Raw genomic sequence first — 12,340 nt, 5'->3', positions numbered from 1 at the left:
TTCGATCTTTAGCAGTTGCTGTTGTGCCTCTTTATATTCCTCCTACCAATCCAGTACTGAGTCCCTTTAACCGTACGTACATGTATTGTTCTTCAAGATAATACTAATGTAATCAAATACAATCCCAGTATACTCAAATATATTCGAAATAGATTGGTTTTAATTTCTGTATCGTTTTTTTATTCCGCTTTGGAATTGGCGGGAACATTACTTGGCGACAGCATGTCAACAGATCTTGACTCAGTGACGGGATTGTCAACGAAAGTCAGCAAGTTCGGCTAATTTTCAGCCAACGCCGGCTATTTTGCTCACACCCTATGCTTTCCAGCTCCCACCTGTAGCTTTAATATTTAATGAATACCCTAAAAGTAGATTTAATGGATAGCCATTAACATATACTGGAATACTGCGGGGCATTTTTATTTAAGACCCTAAATATATTGCACCCGGGGCTACCATCGCTGTGGCCTCCACACTGCATCAGTTTCCGGCACCAAGTGCGAGAGGGAGAAATAATTTCAAACACTCGCTTTCGGTGTAACCCACTCGTCACTTTTTAACAGACCACCTTAGAAAAATAGTTTTTTTTTCCATAAGAATATTTTCAAAACAAATCGCCTAAAACAAACAATAACAGAATTTAGTAACGCCGTTGTTGTTATTATTGTTCTTATCCTAAAATTCATAAAAACGATATGCAACTTCCAGTATATTTCTGGACAGTTATCAGTTTGATCTATTTATTCTTTGTTGATTTATTTAATTATGTATTTATTCATCTACCTATTTATCATTTCAAGAGATCTGTTTTTCTTAGGGTAGTTATTTTAGTGAAAAAATTATTTCAAACAATTAATAGCGTTATCTGTTTTTTTATATCATAAAATTTGATAATTGAAGAGCGAGGGCGCCATTTATTGTCGTCGTTCATCCACCCGCACTAATCCTTTAAGAAAACTGGAGATCAAGGGAGTGATTGTCGACATTTCTTTTCAGCAATGAGGTCTGTCCATGGTTGAATTATATTAGATTAAATTAGGTTAGGTTTGGTTGGGTTGGTTTTGTCATTAATTAGGTTAAGTTATTTTGTGTTCATTTCGTCTTTAAACTACACAAAGAAGAACAAAAATGGCGCGCCCTCCCGATCGTGACGTATCAACTTTATGAAATTGAAATTTAAATATTACTTTTATTATTTGTTTCCGACTATTTGTTATCGAAAAAATATCTCCTTTGAAAAAACATTGTTTTTTATGAACAAAATAGGGAAAGGGCGAGAAAAACTGCCTTCCGAAACCATATAAAAAAAAAAAAAATCTGCTAGCTAGAGGGTGCAACAAAGCTGAATTTACTCGTTCATCAACCAACCTATCAATTTATTCATTCGTCTGTTAATTAAGTAATTGATTAATTAACGAATAAAGGAACCAACGATGATCCTGCTAAACAGACGTCGGAGTGAACCATCTCCCTTCTACATGACTTCAGATCCAATCAACTCTTTTACTTTCGTTTTGAAATGCAACCCCGAGGGCTGTCACTCGGTGTCCAGCCCGGGCCCAAAATATGTATCAACTTACGCCAGGAGACGCCTGGCTGCGGCCGAAGCCTTTGCTTTTGCCCGGCAATGCGCTTTGGGGACTCTTGTGGACTAGGAGGCAATAATTATATATTATTAAGGAATTAATTAATTACTCGGTTAATCTATTCATATGCTCATGCAGCATCTGTTTATTTGTGTATTATTAATTCGTTTATTTATTCATGTGTTTGAATGTGTGTGCGTTAGATTCACCATGATCTTGGATCACATGTTGGACACGTGACCGACAGTTATTACCCTCCCGGATAGGAGCTCAGTGTTGATGCACGGCCTGACATTTGGGTAATGCTATGATCTCACACACAAAAGTGCAATACTTGCAGCATCTAATTTTCTTAACCGAACGTCGCTTCCACATTCAGGTATGTGAAGAATCAAGGCAACCCCCTCCTTACACCTTGATGACGACACTCGACAGCGCTGTTGCCACGTCCTCTGACGAAAACGACCGTTTGCCCGGCGAGCCCCGCTGGTACGCTGGAAACCAGAGTCTGGAGTCGTTAGAACGCGTTGCCAGCGACGACTACGATGGAGACGTTAGCGAGCAAGGAAACGGAACGTGGAGTAGTCGGGACGTACCTCTACCCTACCAAGGCACTGTCCAGGTACGTCAAGCAAAGTCCTATTTTCTGCTGATTTAAATTTGTCAGATTCTTTTACATTGTTATGGTCTCAATAAAGATACTCGTGGTATGGCCTCATTAATTCCCTAGTTTGCTGTGAGGTGTTCACCGTTTCCCATTTTCTATGAAGCGTAAGTGGCAATGCCTTACCGACCCATGAGCGTTTCGGTTACCAAACTGGGATTTTCTAAGTATCATAATTTTACATACATACATATACCAAGGCTTTTTCCCCCTTCCAAGGGAGGTAGCCACAAAAGGAAAGGCATAAAAACACTCCCACCCATTTCATCCCTAAATACACTCCACACCCCTCCCACCCTTCCTCTCATCTGAGCACCTCCTGGATGACGGGTCATCCCTGAACCCTGCCCACTGCCCTGGGTCAGAAGCAGTGTCGCAAGACACAGTACATCCACAGCAAGGCCGCTTCATTTACTCGGCGACCCCCCCTCTCCGTCCCCCTTTGCATATAAGGAGAGGACGGGGAGAAATCCCTTCGGGCTGCGTCAAAATTTACTCACACATACTACCCCACCCCCCACCCCCCCGCCTATTCCTCCTCATGCAGTCACAACATCATCCATATACAACCATTCTCCACTCACCTCTGTCTTCCGTCCTCTCCCTTCCTTCCTCAACAGACATTCCCCTCTTCCCCAAAGCCCCCTTCACCCCATCCATCCACCTCATCCTAGGACGTCCCCTCATGTTCACTCCCTCCACATCTGCCTTCCATACCTCTTTTACTAGTCTTTCTTCACTCATTCTTTCCATGTGTCCAAACCATCCTAATATTCTTTCATCAACCCTCTCTCCCAAATCCTTTTTCACCCCTGTTCTCCTCCTCACCTCCTCATTTCTCACTCTATCTAGCCTAGTAACCCCCACCATACTTCTCAGACACCTCATCTCAAACACATTCAAACTCCTTCTCTCTTCTTCTCTTATGTTCCACGTTTCTGCCCCATACAGTGCATAATTTTACTCTATTTAATCTGTTCCATCTCGTGGGGGAGCAATATGTTGTAGATTTATATAATAAAAATCAAAAGGAGAGTCTGTTTGATGCAGCTAAAATAAATATCCCCTGGTATACCAACATTCTTGTAAGCATGCACGAGGGAGGTAGTAGGCCTCGCTGGTCGACTGACGCAGACATCAGACACACACACACAGTGACAATCAGACACTCTCTCACTCTCACTGTCCTCACCGGGTATTTGGTACGATTAAATTCGTCTCATCACTTATTAAGCGGACTGGTGTCTGTTCTTATTATCCTGTTGATATGTTATTATTTAGTGTGTATGTTTGTATTATTTAAATAATTAGTTCTATTGCTCTTGTTTTTGCCAACCGTTTCATTTCGCCCCTGGCGTGTTTGGTTGATACGTTTTCGAAGACTTCGCGCGATGTACTCTTAAAGTATAACTGAATCTAAACAGTTTTCTAATTTGCGAATCTATCTGGACATAACAACTCACATACAGAGAAAGAGAGAGAGAGAGAGAGAGAGTGATGAAATGAAAATCACTAATATTTTGTTTGACCTATACAGATTTGGTGGTGGGCCTGTCTGCTGTCGGTGGGCGTCCTTTCGACTTTCCCGCGCGTGGGCACGTGCACGAAAGTCTTGGTGATGGGAATAATCATATTTCTTCACATGTACTCCTTCATGCATCGTCCAGACACTCTTGTCACATACTATTTTGAGCACCTATACCACAGGTAGTGTATCACTAACTTTTTATTACAAATATTCTCTATTATACTAACATGATTTCACTGAGGCAGGTGGTAAAGAAAATTTAGGGATATAATTTTTCATGTCTCTGAATTTATTTTATTATTAAAGTTATATTGATATATTTTATTGGTGATGAGGCAGCTGGTAAATGCACCATTAAGTCTCACAATAGGAGATATTACATGAATATATGGACGAAAAATTCCCATTAAGCACTGTTACAGTTGCTGCAACGGCAAATCATTTTATCAAAAACTTTCATACACGATGAAGATGTATTCAGAACGCTTATTGTAAATTTTCTTGTATTTCTTAGCATCTTCATTGCTGTATATGTAACATATGTGTAATAGTCATTGTTTTAAATATTGTATATACTGTAATGATTTCCTCCAGCCAAGAAAAGAAGGAAAATATTGCTGCATTCAGCCCTAGCTTACATAAAATCAGTGACCATGTCTTATTTTTTATTTATTCATTTTTTTATTTTGTTCATATACTTATCTTTATCGTATCTATTTATGATTATCTATTTATTTAGTAAGTTAGTTATTTGTTTATTTATTCAATTATTTATTTAGTTCTTTATTTTGTATGTGAAAATAATGTAATGATCAATGCCTCGGGACATATTACTGAACACACCCCTAGTTCACATACATTTCTAAAGATTAGTGACCATCTTTGATTAATCTATTAATAGTTTAATCTCTTTATTTATCTACTTCTTTATTTAGTTATATATCTATTTATTAATTCATTTCTTTATTTATCTACTTCTTTATTTAGTTATATATCTATTTATTTATTCATTTATCCATTCATTTATGTATGTATTTATCTATTTATTTTTTCAATGTGAATATATTGTAATAAACACCAACACCCTCACTACCTCGATTTGAGAGTGACACTCACTCCCTGACTCAGAGGATTATCCAAGAGCTATTTACCTATATCAACGTCCGTTTCCCACCAAATTTCCACTTACGGGGAACTGACAATTGGCTAGTGCCTCCTTCATACGTTTGCCAACCCGTGACGCAGCAACAAACCGCACAACACAAAACACTTTAGATTAGTGGTTCCCAAATTAGGAGCGCACCCCACCCCCCAGGGAGGCGTAAGGAGGATACAAGGGGGACATGAATTCATCTGCTCTGAAATAATTGTTTAATTAAATCATTCCAAGAACTACTCTCTGCGGTTACATAAGTGCAAAATATAATTCTACCCACCTCAACCCGTTTTCTATTAAGTTAGCTAAGTACTAAGATATAGATAGAAAAAAATGTAATATCAATTAAATACAAAAAAAAATTAGTTGGGGCATGCGGGTCTGCTGGAGGTAGAAAAAAATAAAAGAAAGAAAGAAAAAATCAGGGAAGATGCATGTGAGGGACCGAGGATCGTTTCTGGTTGCCTTGGGCCCATGAAATTTTATTAAACACTTTATATTATTGGCATCCTTAGACACCACAGAATCTATGACACATGATATCTATGGGCAGGGTCAGATTAAAGGTGGGGGTGAGGTGAGTATTAGCTGGAGAATAGCCCAGGGGAGGACTGACAAAAGGAGCTTCCACGTCCTAAAAAGAGTGTGTAATAAGCAATGTTCCCTTTTTTTTTCTGTGAGTGTACGCAGAAATATTTGCTTGTGTGCAAACTTTTCCCTCTCTGAAAAGTATGTGCGCATCCATGTGAGTCACCATCTGATGATTTAAGCAAATACGCACAATTTGTAAGTTTGTATTACATATTACTTCTATTGGTGTGACGGTTGGCAAGTTACCATATTTTTAGAGAATTTGTAAATTGATATTTGGGTGGAATTTCTTTATTGAATGGCTTTTAATATCATTTGAAAACCTTGTGTGCGCACATTTTTTTTTTTTATGTGCGCTACTTGTAAAACATATGTGCGCGCGCACATGCGCACAGCTTAGAGGGAACGTTGGTAATAAGGCACTTACAATCAATTGTTCAGATTAAGTAAAATATCATAGATATAGTTGATCATTAAACACGGGCTTCAATGGACAGCTATAATCATAAAACGCGGAAAAGTCACAGGGAGTCCCCACAAACCACTGAGGCAAGAATCCTTCACAACCCTAATTTGCCTCTGCTTACGTAAAAGCTGACACAAACATCTGTCTAGTCAATATGATTCATCCCTCGGTTTTACATCCCCTTCTGTCATTTGGAATTCGATTACTAGATGATTAGTCTTTTCCAGAGGACACAAGCTTTTCATAAGTTCAGTACCCAGGAGTTGTTTAGTTAGTAAATCCAGTATTCCTAGTGTGTCGTACCCTCTAAAACTTGTTGTTTCTTTGACCTACTGGATCATTATGTTATTCATTGCTATATTCAAGTTTATTTCCCCATGGAGCTTCCCTTCCTCTTGCTTCTCATTACTCCCAATTCATTTCTTTGCAATTGAAGTCACCCACCAGGATTATGTAACTTTTTCAGTTTATTTTATTTTATTTTTCTATTTTGTTTTGTTTTATTTTGTTTTGTTTTATTCTATCATTATTTTCACAAACAAATCCACGGAAATTGTCTTCTATTTCTCCCTTTCAGGCCGCCCTTTTATCGTGACGATTATCCTATTACTAGAATTTTCACTCTCCCCTTTATATTCACCTACTATTTACTTTTTACTTTTGTGTATTTGGGATCTCAATATGTAACTCAGATTTCTGTTGCGCAAAACTTAAAGCTTCAACACGCGGGTGTTTCTTTGTTATTTTTCATAAGACCACTCCTCACATGTGTCCTATCCGACCACTTCCTCCAGTGTGTGTGTGTGTGTGTGTGTGTGTGTGTGTGTGTGTGTGCGTGCGTGCGTGCGTGCAATACACGACAGGTCATTCTCGGGGAAGTCCGTTTCGCGGTACAGGTTTGCTTATGCTCTGTGGTGGCTTGGAACGGATGGACACGGTACACACCATTTCTGCGTGTAATTCATTCGATCCTTTCAGAGCTCTATTCGGGATTTTTTCCTTTTTTTTTCTGTATACCTCTGTAACCCTCTGGACATCGACCTTGTCTTAAACGGACAAAGGCTTCGGTTCGATTCCAAACAGCCGCCTGTAACCACCACTTGCCCAAAGGTGACGATTCCGGCAGCACTCAAAAGCCTCCTGACGTAATCCACCTCAGTTTTCAGTCCACCTCATTCTGTGCAACTCCCTCCAGGACAGCAGCAGCAGCAGCAGCAACCGCTGCACCTTTTGGTCTCTCGTGATTGATTGGCTGACCCAGTGATATTCAGCCTTGTGTCCCACTAACACCCTTTCCCTTTCGCCTCCAGATTACCGGGCGTCGCCTGGTGGGTCGTGGCGGGTGTTCAGGTGGCCGTCTTGGTGGGCATTCTGACTGTCCTCGGGGGCCAGGGCGAGTCGCGAGCACGGACCCACTACACGTGGGAGTCGGGCATCGCCGAAGAACAAGAGGAGACAGAGATCACGAGGGGCATCAACAAAATTCTCCTGCAGAACATTCTTCCTGGATATTTGACCCACCGCTTCCTGGTGTCGTCCAGCGGCCCCCAGGTGAGGAGAATGAGGAAATCAGATCCTCTCTTCCTTCCTTCTTTCCTTTCTTCCTCCCTTTCTTCCTTCCTTATTCTCTTTTTATCATCTTTACCTCTCTTCCTCACTTATTACTCCTTTCCTATTTTCATTTGTTCCCTTATTAATCCATTCACTCATTCATTTTTTTTTACTTCTTTCATTTCTTTTTACTTCTTTCTTACTCTCTTCCATCTTCCCTTTCTTCCTCTTATGTTTTACTACAAGTACCATCTACAGTCCTTGACAACAGTGGATGTCCTAATACATGATCTCTCCGCCCTGAGGTGGTCTAAGTGTTAAATGTACCGTAGCAGAAACACTTTGTATAAACTGCATAACATAGTTACACACAGACACACCTACATACAACTTCTCTCTTACATTTGTCGCCTGAGCTCTCCCGCCCCTTCCTCCCTGCCCCGTCCTTATCCACTCTTCTTTGTTGTCCTTCCTCCTCGTGGGTCAACTAAATTCAGAAACACCATTTCCTCTTTCCGCAGGAGCTGTACCACGAACGCTACAGCAGTGTGGGAGTCATGTTTGCTTCCATACCAAATTTCAAAGAGTTCTACAAAGAATACGATATGAGCAAGCAAGGACTTGAATGCCTTCGTCTTCTTAATGAAATCATATGTGATTATGACAAGGTAAAGAGGAGGATGCGTTTGATACCATTAAGAAATTTAATTATCGTTATGAATGTTGATAGAAATGAAGGGAATGAGAATGAGAATTTGGGGTTATTCAGAGCCAATAGGAGAAGAAATTCTATAATGTTTCTATGTGGACAAAAGATGAACGAATAGAGATAGAAAATAAGGAAGGACGAGGTTGTGGTGTAAGAATGGAGATTTTGGAATATTTGACAAAATGATAATGAGGATATTAATAACTTTCAGTCATTAGTTATATAATTATGGAAGGTTATCAGCAAACCCTTCATGTTTATTTTTATACCGTACTTACCAGCTGTTAGAGAAACCCAAGTTCAGCGTTGTGGAAAAAATCAAGACGATAGGAAGTACGTACATGGTGGCCGCAGGACTGCACCCTGGACAAGAGGAGGTGAGCCCGTGTTATTTCTATGTTGAATGTGTTTTAGTAATGCATGAGAATGGTTAATTTAAACAGGACCTGTTTCTACACTAATAATATATTTATTTACTATATTGGCAACAACCATAGTGTTTTTATGTATTTATTTATTCACGACTGTATGATTCATCTTTGAAACTATTCCTAATGTGTCGTAGAACACAAAGTTTTTTTTAATATGGGATCTCACCTATACACCCCGCAACAGTGCATACTAGCTCTGGGCAGCACCTGCATCTCTATGCACATAATCTAGTAATACAACTAAGTCCCATGAAACATCAAGGAGTCTCGAAATTCCTACTACCCACTCCTCTTTCAACGCAACCGTCAACTTATTGTTACATGATTTTTCCCACTCGGTTCTCATCTCAGTTTCTTACTCTAATATTTTACATTCCCTACACCTTCATTTCACTTCTGCAACAGATCAATGCATATCACTTTCTTTTAATTCTTTGACGTTATATTTTCTTCCATCACCCCCACTTCTCTTGTTCCGCCATGATCTGTACTGTGATCATTCTCTCTCACTCAACTTGCTTATTCCATTTTCGACCTTTCAGCTCAGCTTCAATTTATCATTCAATTTCATTATATTCTTCCTGCCACTGCCCTTTCTTACACCTATCTACACATTTCATTTTAGTTTCATTTTCTCTTTCCACTTCAGTTTCTGATTCATATGTCGTCATCTATTCATCGTTTCGTAACATTACAAAGTAAGAAATGCACTATGGACGTTCGGTAACATACAGTGGAAAATGATATCAAAAGGAGCTCCCATTAATCCATAATTAACTGGATGACCTTTACTCATCTAAGAAAGACGTCTCTTTATATTCTCGTTAAGAATCATGGCATACATCCTCTCCAAGTATAAGAATAGCTGCTTCAATTAAAACATGGTTTTATAAGATCCTCGCCGATTGTCTTTGCTACTGACCTGCTTGGAACAGGAATCTATGCATAATGATGCCCGAAGGACAAAGCCATTTTGTCATGTAAATTGGTCATTTGAATAAACCCAAGCTGAGTTTAGGTTCCACTGTCTCACTAGAAAAATACTCCTCTCTCATTTGAATCCATTGAGACACTGCCTAAAGTGATCTCTCAGGTATGCGATTTTTCATAGGTATCAAATTCTGTTTCTATATTCATATCTGTCACTACATTACTTCCTACGGTTTAAAAAAAAGGAGGATTTTTATACTACGGATATTCTTTGCTTTATTGGCAACAGCCATCTATCTACCGAGGCTTCAGAACGTAGAAAAATGTATAGTAGTACACATAGCAATTGTAAAAAAACGTACCAGCACATGCTAAAGGAGTGTTATTATTTCTTCCTGTCTAAAGACCAGATATAATGAATGCTGAGGAAATCAAATATCCCTAATTAAATGTGAACATTATATTTTACTCTGCCCTGTGTTTGTACTTTCACTAGACAGCTGTGGAATAATTATTAAGGTATAAAACTTTACTGAATGTATTTTCCTCAATTGTGAAAAATCACCATTACTTTCTTTTTTACTTTCTAATTACTGATACCTGTTCTCATGGTTAGATGTAAGACTGTTCAAACTAAATGAACGAAATATGCAAAAAGTAAAGTTTTATATTTGTTCCCATTGACCCATCACCATTACTTCCACTGATCTAATCGTTACAATTTGTCTTCATTTGCCTGAAAATGAAAAAAAAACATAAAACACAATGAGTGGTAGGGTGGTGAGTTTAAACACCAAGAATCCGTTGAAGTTTTATTTCTGACGTTTCGTCCAACTAGGACTTCAGAAGAAGTCCTAGTTGGACGAAACGTCAGAAATAAAACTTCAACGGATTCTTGGTGTTTAAACTCACCACCCTACCACTCATTCTGTCTTCACACCTCAACATAAAATAAATTTTCTAAACAAAGCAAATACAGTATTTTGCAATGCTTTGGTCGTATCGATGTTCTTTGTGATTACACAAATTGCAGTCGACGTAATCTAAGACCAATTCCTCAAAGAAAAATAGGTCTTTCATAGTGATGCTGAACTATTTGGAGTGGGTGGGTATATATAAGACAACATCCACGGAAATAGTGGTGGAAAACATAAACATCTAGAAATGCATACAAATACATTAATATAACAAAAATCAATGTGTGGCGTACCTAGGCGCCTACCGGCTTACCATCCATAAGCTTATTTATTATGGTAGGTGTAACGTTTTAGTTGAATCCAGAAGTGTCAACATTAGTAATATATTTCTCCTTCGCGAACTTATTGGCCTTCCACCAACTTTACGCCTTCGTAAAATAAGAAGGGTATGTAGTGGCAGACCCCCAGCGTATCATTTCCCTACACAGTGTCTTGTTCCTACAGACCCGAGACCGAACGGAGTACTGCGTGACTCAGCTGGTGGAGTTTGCCAACGCGCTCTTCGCTGTCCTCGAGGCGATCAACAAGGAGAGCTTCCAGACCTTCAAGCTCAGAGTGGGTGAGTTGTACATGCGTGCGAGGACCCCAGACTCCAGCAAAATTCTTTCCATTTTCCTTGCTCTAATTTATAGCATGTGTTGTGCCGTTATCCCTGTTGTTAACATATTTATGTGCTGTTGTACGCAATATGTTACATGCATCCCGTGCTGAGCTCTGCGTCGTTCCTTTGATTTCTTCCTACATTGAACATCAATCTTCTTGCAATGTTTCTTATAACTGACTCTTTAATATGTATTCGCCGCTGTTTTCTTAAATATTATTTGAACTTGCTGTTTCTTTATGGCCTCTACTGATCTGAGTTTCCTATATAGTACTGGTTTTCACACACCCATGCCTCAAATCAGCATTTACCTCAAGCATCTTGTTCCCCATTCGTTATTCCATTTGCGGTTGGGGAGAATAAATATTTCCAAAAATCCTTGATGTGTGATTCTAGAAGAATATTGAGGACAGAGGCAAACTAAGTCTTGCACTTCAAAGTTCATCTAATCATTCTGTTAATTTAAAGCAGAGGTTCTTAACCCGGGTTTTGCGAGACGGTTTCAAGGTGTACTTAGATGACTATCAAAATATTAATCAAACATTTAAATCTGCAAAAAGAGAGCTTTGTGCATTGTTTTTTATGTTAATGCTTAACATGAATAAAGTCATTACAATTTGTACCATTTGGTATACATTGTGGTACCATTGTGTATTCAATTAGTCTTAATATATTGCCATTCTATATTCTCTGTCAGGTTAATGGGGGTACGGGTCGATGGTCTGATGACTCTCGAGGTACGTAACGGCAAAAAGGATGAGAAAACCTGGTTTAAAGGATGGACGTGGTCCTTATGATTGGATGGCACATAAGGCCGGCCACACACGTGCAGTTTAAACTGACAGTTACAATTGTTCAGTTTCAACTGACACCTATAACTGAACAGTTGTAACTGTCAGTTTAAACTGCACGTGTGTGGCCGGTCTAAGACAATACGTAGTCCAAGTGGAAGTTGGCTTGTAATTACCTAAGATTTTCTTCGCTTATTTGTAATTGATTGACACAAAAGACCAAGAAAATCGCATCGATAACTATATCCAATACCCAGTTCATTCATTTGCCATGTTCCCCTTATCTATGTATATTATCACATATAATCTAAAGATCTGGAGAAATTTGTATGACTTTAGCTTGAGGACGTATGGAGAAA

At 39.1% G+C, this 12,340-nt stretch overlaps 1 protein-coding gene across 4 annotated transcripts in view; it reads left to right on the top strand.

Annotated features, from left to right (window-relative positions):
* LOC143018945 (adenylate cyclase type 2-like) overlaps nt 1-12,340 on the top strand; it is a 254,319-nt gene that overhangs the window by 236,224 nt on the left and 5,755 nt on the right. For all 4 annotated transcript variants that reach the window (XM_076174554.1, XM_076174556.1, XM_076174555.1 and 1 more), the window contains exons 15-20: nt 1,966-2,208; nt 3,788-3,957; nt 7,302-7,542; nt 8,064-8,210; nt 8,533-8,628; nt 11,034-11,148. In XM_076174554.1, coding sequence (XP_076030669.1) covers nt 1,966-2,208; nt 3,788-3,957; nt 7,302-7,542; nt 8,064-8,210; nt 8,533-8,628; nt 11,034-11,148 — 1,012 coding nt within the window. The remainder of the gene's footprint in view (nt 1-1,965; nt 2,209-3,787; nt 3,958-7,301; nt 7,543-8,063; nt 8,211-8,532; nt 8,629-11,033; nt 11,149-12,340) is intronic.

The sequence above is a fragment of the Oratosquilla oratoria genome, chromosome 36 (assembly GCF_046742065.1).
Source record: "Oratosquilla oratoria isolate Oo_2021 chromosome 36, ASM4674206v1, whole genome shotgun sequence".
Lineage (NCBI taxonomy): Eukaryota > Metazoa > Arthropoda > Malacostraca > Stomatopoda > Squillidae > Oratosquilla > Oratosquilla oratoria.
The sequence above is the reverse complement of the archived record's forward strand: the minus strand, read 5'-3'. Positions and strand labels throughout refer to the sequence as shown.